Genomic DNA, 13,897 nt, shown 5'->3' on the forward strand with positions numbered 1-13,897 from the left:
GAAACATGATCGTGTGATTACATTAACTAACTAAACCCAGGCCACGACTATTATATGACACCAAGCCACTAACACAAACTAGTCACTTTGAAGAGAAAATTCCTAGGCATTAGGAGTAAACTAATCTCTAATAATTTTAAGCAAATATTCAAACAATATTCCACGTATTCCAAAAGCAAAGTCTAGTTACATTCTGGGACGTTGTCAAAATAATCTCAAAGTCTTGTTCCTCTCATTCATCATCAATCAAATATTTATACACATCTCTTAGAAACCTAATCAACGTAGGAATCTAATTCATATCTATCTTAGGAAATATTTAGTAAATACTATCCTACCTAAAGATAACACAATATAAACACAAATATATCAAATATATTCCCTAAGATATTCTTCTTATCTTAACATCCCCCCTCAAGTTGGAGCATGGAGGTCACGAATGCCCAACTTGGAAAGTAGAGTCTCGAATTGAGCCTTCCCCAAGGCTTTGGTAAAAATGTCTGCTAGCTTCTCCTTCGTAGGTACATACGAAGGTGAAATAAGTCCCTCCTGAATTGCATTTCTTACAAAATGCAAATCAATTTCAATATGTTTCGTCCTTTCATGAAATACTGGATTTTTGGCAATGTACAAAGCTGACTGGCTATCACAAAATAATTTCATACCCTGCGGATGTTATACACCCAAAGCTCTTAGTAGTTGTTTCAACCACTTTAGTTCACATGTCGTAGCCGCCATTGACCTGTATTCCGCATCCGCAGATGATGTAGCAACTGTGGGTTGTTTCTTGGTCCGCTATGATATTGGGGAAAAACCAAGTAACACAAACCAACCCGTCAAAGACCTCCTAGACAAAGGACAACTAGCCCAATCAGAATCACACCAACCTTCAAGTTGCAATTCACTATCTGAGCGAAGAAGTATTCCTTGCCCTGGATGTTTCTTCAAATAACGCAAAACTCTAAGTGCGGCCTCCCAATGTGCTTCCTTCGGATTCTGCATAAATTGAGATAAAATATGAACAGAATATGCTAGATCCGGCCTAGTTACACATAAATAAATCAGACGACCAACAAGCCGTCTATATTTCTCCACATCCTCCAATACTCTGCCTTCCGCAAGAGCTAATTTATGATTTTGTTCCATCGGGAAATCTGCAGGCTTGCTCCCAACAAACCAGTTTCAGAAATAATGTCTAATGCATATTTCCGTTGACAAATATAGATGCCCTACTTACTTCTCGCAACCTCGAGTCCTAGGAAGTATTTTAATACTCCCAAGTCCTTCATCTTAAAATAATCTCCCAAGTATGCCTTAAATTTTGATAAGGCTACTTTATTGTTCCCTGCAACAATCAAGTCATCAACATATATAAACACATTCAACTGCAATGTTCCTTTGGTAAATGTGAACAAAGAATAATCTGAGTAAGATTGTTTAAATCCATATTTCTTCAACGCCGCAGTTAATTTTGCAAACCAACATTTAGGAGCTTGTTTCAGACCATACAATGATTTTTTCATCCTGCACACAAAATCAGAGTTATTTTTATTGAAACCTGGAGGAATTTTCATGTAAATTTCCTCCTCCAATTCTCCATGTAAAAATGCATTTTGCACATCCATCTGATGTACTTCCCAATTCTTCACTGCTGCTACTGCTAGAAACGTTCGGATTGTAGTCATCTTTGCAACTGGTGCAAATGTCTCATTGTAATCAAGGTCTTCCACCCGATGATTGCCTAATATTACTAATCGAGCTTTCAACCTCAACAAGTTTCCGTGCTCATCACGTTTCTCTGTGTACACCCACTTACTTCCCAAAGCTTTCTTCCCTGGTGGAAGTTTCTGCAGAACCCACGTACCTTGCTCTTCTAAGGCTTTTATTTCTGCAGCCATTGCATCTCACCAACCGGCATGTTTCATTGCCTCTTTGAAAGATCTAGGCCCATTCCCTGCTGTTATAGCTGCAATATACTTTTTATGTTTCTCAGAATAACGTGAGCAATCAACAAAATATGTGAGAGGATAAGGAGTAACTGAGGAAGATGATGCAATTGGCGTGCTTGACGATGGACTGTATTTTTGAATTGTATGAGTGACAAAGTCTCAATATTTGGTGTTTGGAATTTTGGTCCTTTTTCCTTTCCCAAACTCCTCCTCAGTTTCACGCATCATCACCTCCACTTGCCCTTGCTCACCTTCATGCTCACGCTGCAGCAGTACCTCACTCACTACCTCCTCTCTTTGCTGCTCACTACTCACACCCACATTCTGTTGATGCTACTCGCTACTGCTTGGCTCAGCGCTCGATGGAATTTCTGCGGGCTGAGCAGTAGCAGGTCTTGGCTACTGGAAGTTGCTGCTAGCACCTGCTGGGGAGCCTACAGGCTGGTCAGTGTACAGAGGTGGTTGCTGCCTCCCTCGACCAGCACCTGCTGGGTCTCTGGTGGGTTGATCAGTCCCACGCTGAAGCTGTACCCACTCATCATCATCACTAAACATGTCCCCTGCCTCCAATGTCGGTTTAGAAACATTGGGCACCTTATTTACATGTGTTGGAAATGGAAAAATGTCTTCAAAAAATCGTACATCACGGGACACAAAAATTTCTTCGGTCTCCAAATAAAATACCCTCCATCCTTTCTTCCCAAATGGGTATCTCAAAAACACACACTTTCTACTCCGACTCGCAAACTTATCTCCCTTACTTCTTTGATTATGAGCATAACACAAACAACCAAATACCCGAATATACTCGTATGACGGAGGTTTGTTGAATAATACTTCAAATGGTGTCTTATTGTCAAGCAATGGGGTCGGGGTCCTATTAATCAAATGACATGCTGCTAGAACACACTCCCCCCAAAATTTCAAAGGCAAATTTCCTTGAAATCTCAAAGCCCTCGCCACATTTAAAATATGTTATTGTTTTCTCTCGACTCTCCCATTTTGTTGAGGTATTCCCACACAAGATGTTTCAAATAAAATGCCATTTGTCAAAAAATAATCTCTCAATGAATTAAATTCCGTCCCATTGTCACTTCTAACAACTTTTATTACTTGATCAAATTGGCGTTTAACCACAACAACAAAATTCAAAAACATCAATTCAACATCCGTTTTATTCCGCAACAAATAAATCCAAACACCTCTAGAAAAATCATCAAATATTGTTAAAAAATAATGAGCCCCACATGAAGAAGGTGTTTTATATGATCCCCACAAATCTACATGAACAAGTTCAAATATGCGACTGGCTTTATTTTCACAAGTTGGGACACTACACCTAGATTGTTTTGCCCGAGGACAAATATCACATGCTTTATTATGTCTCCGAAAAGAACTACTCACAGTTGGAATCATTCTCAACACCGATTCTGAGGGATGTCCCATCCGTTGATGCCATAGGTCAAACGATGATGCTCCATCCACTGCTAGAGCCTTCACTTGAGGAACACTGCGGAAAAAATACAGTCCATCCTCACGTTCACCCACACCAATCACCTTCCTCGCCTGCGGGTCCTGTATCAAACATATTTTGTTAGTAAATTGCATTATACATCTGGATTCATCACTTAATTGAGTCACAGAAATTAAATTGCAAGTTAATTGTGGCACATATAGCACATTATCAAGTTTTAATCCTCCTGGCAATATCACCATTCCTAATTCATCTGCATTAGCCGATTGCCCATCTAGCAAACCAACGAGACAATTTTGTATTCTCTTCACATTTTTTAGCACCGTAAAATCACAAGTAAAATGATTTGATGCACCCGTATCCACAATCCAAGGTATCAAATTTGACTTCCCTTGCAATTGCTTATTTTTCGGATGTAAAACATCCATAATCTGTTGAATTTGTTCTGCCGAAACACCAATTAAACTTGATGCATCATTTTTAGTGGTCAAAGACCTCTGCTCGTGCATGCTTCCTGCCACTTTATCACCCATCTTCTGCAAGATTTTCTACATTTTTTTTTCACTCAATTCTCACGAAAAAAATAGGGTTTCTTTAACCTGGCTCATGATACCATGTCAAAATAATCTCAAAGTCTTGTTCCTCTCATTCTTCATCAATCAAATATTTATACACATCTCTTAGAAACCTAATCAACGTAGGAATCTAATTCATATCTATCTTAGGAAATATTTAGTAAATATTATCCTACCTAAAGATAACACAATATAAACACAAATATATCAAATATATTCCCTAATATATTCTTCTTATCTTAACAGACGTTGATCAATTATAGCTAGATAAAGTTGCTCGGTAAAAATAGTCATGAATGATGACTCGTTTAAAAAGCGAGTTGATGAGCTAGCTTTTTTCAAGAGCAAACTTTAATTTATATGAGCTTCTTCAATGAATCGAATGAGCTTTAATTTATATTTTTGTCATTTGAAAATCTCAAAAGTACCATCATAAAAAAACCTTAATTATAAAATTTGGACTAAAAATAATAACTGTTAGTTGGTATGACAAATTAGGGGTAAAGAGTTCATAGTATGACTTTAGTATTATTAACCAATTGGTATACAAAACCTATACTCACAAGGTAGGGAATAATATTCTAAAACATATACTATCATAACCATTTTTATTTTTATTTTTTTTTAGCATAACCATATATCATAAAGATACATTGACTAAATAATATATATTGACATAAATAATTTTAAATCTATTATTTTCTAATAATATCAACACAGGAAAATATATCACACACATATTTTGTGATATCGATGATATATCATATCACTAATAATGTAAAAAAAAGTTATAAAATGATGAATTCTATCAATGCAAAGTTGTATTTTACATCAAAGCACTTTGTATTTGACATATCACATCTTATTCTTTTTTGTTTGTTATTTTCCTTGATTTCGTTTCTTCAAATAATATACATGTATATTATGAAAGGAAAAAAAATGAGAGTTCATGTACATAAATAAACGATTGAATAAATAAACGAGTTCGTTGTTCAAGTTCGGCTAATTTATTAATTTATATTAACAAACATATGCGAGCTTCAATAATCAAGCTTGAGTCTGAGTAGTTTATTTATCAATTTAGTTCATGTACACACCTATCTAGTGATACCATACTGTTCCTAATAAGGAGGTCGGGCCTAGGCCACACCCACTACAAGTGTCTTTTTTACTCGACCAAAGAGGTTCAACCTCAAAACCATACTGCAATGAGGGGAGTAGCCCCTTAGCCTTATAAAGTGGACATAATTATCTTCTTTCTTCAATATGGGATACACATCCCAATACAAACTCTCACTTATACACTCAATTAATGTGGGAAAACACACCACTCCATATGGGTTTTCTCATTATACTCTCCCTCATGTTGATGAAAAGGAAGGCTTATCCTCTTACTATCAAATCTCTTCAAAGAAGGGAGCAAAATAGTAGGCTAAGGCCGAGCCATTGACAGCGAGAAGGAGAGTCAGTTTGCAGCTGAAATTCCTATCCTACCAAAGATTTTAAGTTCATTGGCGGAGATAATAAATTATTATATGGTTTCTAGGAAAAAATGTTAATTACTAACTTAATTAGCAACTCTATCCAATCTAGCCTAAAAAAATCCATTTTATATTTTGACTTGTAAGGACACAAAGTATTAATTTAGCATTACTCAACTATGAAATAGATTTATAGAATAGGTCTAACCCGATCCAATTGAACCAGACTCAAATACCCACCAACTTGACAACTTTATGTAAAATACATGTCAAATAAGGGGATTTACATAATTGCTTATCACAATTCTTGCAAAGTATATGCCCTAAATAGCAAGTGTAACCTTAAATAAAAAAAAAAATGGAGAGAGTAACTTTTTTGGCTTAATTTTCAAAACCAGTTTTTGGATAGAGTAGATCGCTCTTGGTTGGGCTCTAGGCAATTATGAATTGGGCCTAAATTTTAGTTCGAATTTTTTTTTTTTGGTTTTTCTAAACCTATAAACAAACCAAATTGCAAACTGCATTTTTTTATTTTTCAAAACCAAACCGCATCTAAAAAAAAAAAAAAAAACTTCGTATTTCTTATTCAGTTCGGTTTTAAACTGAATTACTTTCACCCCTAGTCTTGTCCACTTTATAAGGCTAGAGGGTTAATCCTTTCTTTGTAAAATAATCACTCATTTTGTAATAATTGCAATAGGCATTGTACAAACTGAAGACCAAAGAAGATAATTATTACATTGGTAACTTTCAACATTGCCTTATGTTTTTTGAGTTAAAACCTTCTTGGACTTGTAAGTGGATTTTTGTAGCAGATGATGGGAGCAACTTTCATCATTTTCATATTGAGGTTAAAACCTTCTTGGACTTGTAAGTGGATTTTTGTAGCAGATGTTGTGTAACACCCCAATAATTCTCTCTTAAAAACCTGTGAGAAACCTGTATATAACCTGAACAATTTCAAGAGAATTACTGGCGTGCTACCGCCACGTGTTCAAACGTTAAGGCTATCTCAGAAATTAGCAGCGGAAAACTAAAACAGTTATGAATAAACTTCAAGGTAAAAGGATTAAATCAAAATAAGTGTTACAAGTTGGAACCATTAAGGCCCTTATTCAAAACCCAATAAAAGTAGTAAGTGATCAAATCCAGTGTTCGAATAAATTCAAACCCAAAAGAATTAGTGTCAAATAAAATCAAATTAAAATAAATTCAAACTTGCAAAAGAAATAAAATGCAAACAACCAACTCTCTACTCAAGATCCCACAACCCTGATGAATGCTGCTTGTGTAAGAACCTGTGGTTATTCTGCTCCCCAATATTACAAGTGTAAAAATTGGATCGTCACAGGGTCATTGAAAGGCGAAGGCCATGACCAAAGAAAGACACGCACAAAAGCACGCAGTCAGCAAAGCTGAGTACATACAAGCTGCGAAATAAATTAAGAAAATACCTAACATGCTACTAATAATCAAGCACAAGCATCATTAAGTACAGACTCAACTCATGACTCAATTATCAAATTTATTAAGACCTCACTAATTGATATTAACTGACTCACTTATTTATTTCATTGGATTTAGCAATAGACAAGGTTGTCCAACCCATGTCCCATTTGGAACATCAATAAAAGAAAAACCTCATGCCTCCTTCCGGAAACATCAATAAACATCCAACGACCACGAGCGCGACTCCGTGACCGTAGTTAGTATGAGATCTCACCTAACTCCTAGTTTTAGAAAAATAATATTTGAAATAGGAGACTCGTAGATCAAACGGCCTCGATAAAAGTACACGACTAATACCCCATGAACCCGAACCCCTGATTGTCATTACTCCAGATGTGCACCATTCCAGAGTTTTATTGCTCATCCATCTTGCACTTTACGTGATTTACAGGTTTAGTCTTGGTGACGACTCATATACATTACAATACAAACATTCCAAACACAATTCAATCAAACATGGCAAATTCTCAATTTAAATTCTTGATTTATTAGTGACAAACAACATTTATTAATTATTCCTTTACTACCTCGGTGTATAAACACCTTGAGTGCATAAGGCACCCCAAAACCTTAACCTTGTCTTACAAGATTTGAATTTCTCCTTTACTCATCCTGTTTGCATAATCATGAATGAGTAATAATTTAATATTTACACCAATCACATATCTTTGCCTTTAAGCGCACCTTGCATAATTAGAGCACAAATAATACTTGCATTATAAACTAGTGCACATCATTTGAAATTCACAATGTATAACCAGACAATTTAACCCAGTCAATCCTATACATGATACTAAGTTCTCGATCCGTCCTTAAACATGCACCTACAAGCAAGGTTTCATAACTTGTACGTACCTTGTGTAAACAATCCGGTTTGCCACTTTAAAACTAGAAGTCGCCTTCTACAAAGTCCTCTCCTAAACCAAACAATTAGAAATAAATCAATACCAAAGCAAATAAATTTACAGCAATACTAAACTACTTTAAAACCTCTTAAATCATCAAAATAAAGCCTTTAAATTGTCCCCAATAATCAAAGTTAATAATATAACATCCCAACTTAATTACAGCAACTTTAAAGTAAGTAAATAAATCTGGAAATTTATTTTAAGTATATTAAATAACCCCATAAGCATAATTACTTGAAATAATCATTATATAGCAAGTTAGTGTGTTAAAAACCCAAAAAATATACCAATTCAATGCAATTAGAGGCTTCAAAATAAAAGTATAAAATCTGAAAATTTATTCTTGAGATTAGAATTTTAAAGTTCAAAGCTTTTTTAATCATAAAATACCCACAATGATTATTTTATAAGACTAGAAGTATAAAAATATGAAATTAACACAACTTGTTCATAAAAATTGAAACTTTAATAAATCTGAAAATTTGTATATGATTAAAATAATTATACCTTAACGTAATTTAAATATAGTATGATTAGATAACCCAATTAACACGTTTTCAAGCCCTAAACACATGAAAAATCAATGTTTAAACCCTTATTTTCTTAATTAAACAAATCTAAAATTTTCTATAATAAATTAAACATGTCAAAACTCATAAATTCATAATCTTTTACAACCCAAGTATAATATCAAACCATAATAACAATCATTTAGAATAAAAATTAAACAAAGATTACAACTTTAAATCAATTTAAATAAAATAAAAAGAAGTAAAGAAAAGGGAAGAAGAAGGGGCAAACTGCAGGGGGCGCGGCTGGCCGACGGCCGGTGAGGGGCGGCGATGCAGGCGGCCGGTAAGGAGGTGGTTCGTGTGGCTGGTGCGGCGGCAGGAGCTTCGAGGGTTTTTTTTTTTGTTTGCTGTTCGTGAATGCAGGGAGAAGAAGGAGAGTGAAAGCTAATTATTATTATTTTTTTTTTTACGTGAGAAAGAGGAAAAGTGTGAGGGTTTTTGAGAGTTTTATTTGGGCTTTGGGTTTCCTAATTAGATTAGGAGTAAAATTTGAGGTTTTGGGCTATTAAGTTAAAAATTGTTTGTAAATTAGTCAAAAACATATTAGTTTACTTAAATCTTTTCATAAAAATAATTTATTCAATGAAATTGACATAAAAATAATTGTAAGAATAATATATAAATAAATTATAATTAAGTTGAAAATATGGGGGATTACATGCTGGGAGCAACTTTCATCATTTTCATATTGAGGTAAAACCTTCTTGGACTTGTGAAGTGAATTTTTGTGACGGGTGTAGCCATTGGCGGATCCACGTAGTGACCCGGGGGGGCACGTGCTACCCCCGAAAAAAAAAAAATTGTTTACAAAAAGACCTTCTGTAAAATAGCTTATAAAGATTAAAAATGCTAACTTGACAATATTATTGAAGTTTTTCTAGTATCCTTGGAGTCTTACGTTCGAATCTCCTCCCCCTAACCCACGATGTTTTTTTTTTTTCAGTTCATTTATATGACTTTTTTTTTTTTTTTTTTTTTTTTGAAAATCATCAATGCTTTATTATTATTTTTTTTATCTCCAAATTACTTTCTAACTCTCATAAAAAACTGGTTAAGAACAATTAATAGTATGGAATAAAATTTGTTCGTGAAGAAAATTAGTTATTTCTTATTAATTTGACTAATTTTATTTGATTGTAATACCAAATATTTTGATATATATTGTTCATAATTTTATCCGTAATCATAACTTGGTGCAAAATCTATAGTTATTTGAAAAATTGATGGTAACTTTTTCTACAAAATCCCATTACATTAAGCAAAAAACTTGGCGTGTTATTACTAGCTTAAATTTAGCTCTTTTTTTTTTAGTCTCAAGTTAGTAGGCTAGTAGTTGTATATTATTTTTCCCTATTATTTAGTGCTACCCCTACTTTGAAATCCTGGATCCGCCACTGGGTGTAGCTATATTGTGGAGTTGAGTATGATGATTTATACTCATTGTGATAGCTATATTCCTTTTTTTAATGTAAATTATTGTATGTTCAAACACTTTATGTATACAATGATTGAATGCCTTATATTGAATTTCCACGGATTATTTTAAGGCTTAACCAATTAGCAATAAAGACAACGATAGAAAATTTGAATGTAATTGTTAGAAATATAAGATATCAAAAATTTTGAATGTAATTAATGTTGGGGTATGTATATTTAGCAGATTTATTCGCTAACTCTAAATTTATAGAAAATTATAGTAAAATTGCACCTAACAAAGAGAAAATTATATGACAGTATATTACACTACATACATGACTAACATGACCAACTAATTTAATTCACTAAACTTCAATGCAATTACAAAATATAACATTTTTATTTCTTAGCCGATTATTACATATGTGTGCAAAATATTCACGAACACACATCATGCGTGGTTTTATACTTCCGTTACACCCTAATGCATAAGCAACCACACAAACGCTAAATGTTTACAATGTTCAAAAATTAATATAAACCAAGATCAAATAAACCAACTAATAACCAAGCTAAAATAATATTGAATAAATTTGACAATTTCATAATTAGATATGCTAAATAAGGGAATTGCATTGCACTTTACAAGCATGGTCATCAAAAATAGAGTGTGTAGATAATTTTCAAACACTATAAAAGAAAATACAATAGATCCATAAAACATAATAATTTGAGATAGTAACTTAACAATTATTTTAATTTATTTCCTAATATTTTATGCATATTCTCTAGTCTATTTAAATATCATCCATGGCTTCCTCCTCGTTGCTTCAATTGTGCTTGATCTTTGTAGTTTTCGGATCGGCAGTCGCTCAATTATCCGAGAATTACTATGCAAAATCATGCCCCCAAGTTAAAAGCATAATTGAAGATGAAATTAGGCAAACGTTAAAGAAAGAACCTGGCATGGGTGGATCTCTTCTTCATCTTCATTTCAGTGATTGTGGAATTGGTGTAAGTCTAATATCTTAGGACTAAGTGTTTAAAGTTTTTATACATACATATATAACATGTGCACAATTTAAATAATTTAGGGATCACAATAAAACAACAATTAATTGATTTTTTCCATGCAATATTAATTCATGTCAATATCCTCCTCATTACTCTTATTAGAGTTAGAATTCTAACCATAAATTAAAATAATATCTATTATACATTCGAATGTAATTATACGATCTTCCATGTTCTCTTCTCCGTGGACACATGAGAGGGAGGGTCAGTTTTGTCAAGTTTTGGGATATGTAAGTAATATTGTGAAATTTCAATCTGATATATGTAAGCTTTAATTAAATCCTTTTTTTTTTTTTTTTCCTTTTCATCATAGCTTCATATTAGTAAATAAATGGTAAATTTACTTCTTAAAAATTTGTTTTATTTTGGAAGAAAACAGGAGCCAATCAAGTTTATCCATCATTACATAGGTAGAGATAGGGATGGGGGTGGGGGTGAGGGTGGGGGTGGCTATGAATTTCCCATATAATTTACTTTTTAATTTAGGAAAAAATATATATATAGATTTTTGTAATCATTAGCTTAAAAAAAACAATTGTAGCTTAATTTTTTTATTTAATACATAATTAGGGATGTGATGGATCAATATTACTCGACGATACACCAAATAAATCCGGGGAGAAGTCTTCTTTTATAAATGCAAATTCAACTTGGGGATACGAAGTCATTGATAGGATCAAAGCTCGACTAGAAAAAACATGCCCTGGTGTTGTATCATGTGCTGATATATTAGCATCAGCTGCTCGAGACTCTGTTGTTACGGTATGATTATCGTAATTATTTTCATGTTCCACCTTAATCATTATTTTGTTTGTTAATTATTGATAAATTTTATTAAGTTACTATGTTAAATTTTTCCTTTAATTCATTTCTTTTTTATTGATCATGAATTTCTAGCTTGGTGGACCAGCGTGGCCATTACCATTAGGAAGAAGAGATTCAACTGAACCACATAAGATGTTGACTGATGCCTTAGGTTTTCTTTTTAATGCGAAATTACCAGCTCTAATTATGGCCTTTAAACAAAAAGGCTATACAACAGAAGAATTTGTGGCTTTGATAGGTAATTTCCCTTCTATTATTCACTAAGGAGGCAATTTCTTTTTCCTTTTTGTTTTATTTTATTTTTATTTTTATTTTTATTTTTTTTATTTTTTTTTTTAGAACAGGAGGCAATTTCTTTAATAATAAACCTAATTATTTTTATGTGATAAGTTATTTGTTTATCTAGTACTAGTATTTAGTCCATCCAATAATATAGTAATGGATTCATTTTACTATATTACCTTTAAGGAAAATTTGTAAGGAAGGTCCTTTTAAGTAGACCTTTTTGTGACAAAGGTCCTTTTATAAAAAAGGTGACACAAAAGGTCCTTATATCATGTTTAGGTTGTGAGGAGGGTCCTTTGACCATTTTCCGACGTTGACTTTTTATTTCCCGGCCAAAAAAAGTCACATCTAAGTTTCCTTTTTTAACCCTCCTCTTTTCCCTCGTTTTCCCCTTTTTTCCCTTATCAAACCCTAATTTCTGAAAACAATTAACACCGAAACTTCAATTGTAATTCCATAAATTAAAAGTAAAGGCTATTCAAAGTAATTCAAGACTAATCCTCCCCACAATGAGAGAAAATAGGGAAAAAAAGGAACTTAATAAGTCACTTGCTTTACACGTTGCTTTTTTTGACCTGAAAATAAAAAAGTCAGTGCCGGAAAATGATCAAAGGACCCTACTCACAACCCAAATATGATATAAGGACCTTTTATGCCACCTTTTTTATAAAAGGGCCTTTGTCGCAAAAAGGTCTACTTAAAAGGACCTTTCTCACAAATTTTCCTACCTTTAATTACCTTATTTTAATATAATAATTACCATACATACAAAGCTTATACTTCGTCTCTTGAAAAATAATAAGTGATCCTATATTATGAGATAGAGAGAGTACACGTTATAATTTTGTAGACACAATGAGAGATACTGACCTAAAATAATATGAAAAGTCACAAATTGTAAATTTTGACTAATGTTGTTTCTTGAGTACAGGTTCTCACACAATTGGTAGGGCAAGATGCTTAACCTTCCGAAAGCATATCTATGACGATAAGAACATAGATCCTGCCTTTGCGAAGGCGATGCAAGCACATTGCCCCAAGGTTGGAAACAATAGCGAACGTATACCAATCGACTCCACCACACCATACGTGTTTGACAATGCATACTTCAAAAACTTGTTGAAACAAAAAGGTCTTCTTGGCATTGATCAAGAACTATACACTGGAAAGGGAGGAATCACAGATGCCATTGTCGCGAATTATAGTTCAAATCAGGATAATTTTTTCAAGCAATATGTTACGGCAATAACAAAGTTTGGACAAACTGGTGTTCTTACCGGCACTAAAGGAGAGATTAGAACTAATTGCAGGAAGGTTAATGCTCCAAAATTTTGAAACTTGCTATAGATTAACGTGTGTATTGTATGGAATAAATATAAAAAAAGAACTAACTATAGGATGGTTAATTGTATGTTTGTAATTCCAATCATAGAAAAAGGTGTGCACAAGTTACTATCTCTAATAAATACTTGATTCCAATATGATAAACAGTTGCTATATTTAATTTACTATACGTTTAAAAGACATTATCTTTCTTGAACCCGAGATTTACCACTCTATCTTTTGAGAGAGAGAGAGAGAAGGGAAAAAAAAACCCCTATGACTCTAAGCCACTAACACCAACTAGTCACTTAGGAGAGTAAATTCCTAGACATTAGGAGTAAACTAATCACTAATAATAATTTTAAGCAAATATTCCAACAATATCCACATATTCAAAAAGTAAATTCTAGTTACTTTCTGGCACGTAGAGCGGTGTAGATAAATTTATATTGCTAGATTTTTAAACAATTTATGAATGGCTCGTTTAATAATCAAGTTAATCAGCG

General features: G+C 33.3%; 1 protein-coding gene across 1 annotated transcript; it reads left to right on the forward strand.

The window, feature by feature from the left end:
* Window positions 1–10,626: 10,626 nt before the first annotated feature.
* LOC110690806 (cationic peroxidase 1-like) lies at window positions 10,627–13,549 on the forward strand. The gene is made up of 4 exons (XM_021867692.1): window positions 10,627–10,898; window positions 11,529–11,720; window positions 11,856–12,021; window positions 13,000–13,549. The coding sequence occupies exons 1-4, from the start codon at window positions 10,695–10,697 to the stop codon at window positions 13,401–13,403; spliced, it is 966 nt and encodes a 321-aa protein (XP_021723384.1). The 5' UTR covers window positions 10,627–10,694; the 3' UTR covers window positions 13,404–13,549.
* Window positions 13,550–13,897: the final 348 nt, after the last annotated feature.

This window comes from Chenopodium quinoa, unplaced genomic scaffold (genome assembly GCF_001683475.1).
Source record: "Chenopodium quinoa cultivar QQ74 unplaced genomic scaffold, ASM168347v1, whole genome shotgun sequence".
Lineage (NCBI taxonomy): Eukaryota > Viridiplantae > Streptophyta > Magnoliopsida > Caryophyllales > Amaranthaceae > Chenopodium > Chenopodium quinoa.

Bases quoted from the DNA above. Each gene is read 5' to 3' on its own strand.
- LOC110690806 (XM_021867692.1), top strand. From the start codon at position 10,695: ATGGCTTCCTCCTCGTTGCTTCAATTGTGCTTGATCTTTGTAGTTTTC. The intron at 10,899-11,528 runs GTAAGTCTAATA...ATACATAATTAG, and splicing joins TCAGTGATTGTGGAATTGGT to GGATGTGATGGATCAATATT. The intron at 12,022-12,999 runs GTAATTTCCCTT...TCTTGAGTACAG, and splicing joins AGAATTTGTGGCTTTGATAG to GTTCTCACACAATTGGTAGG.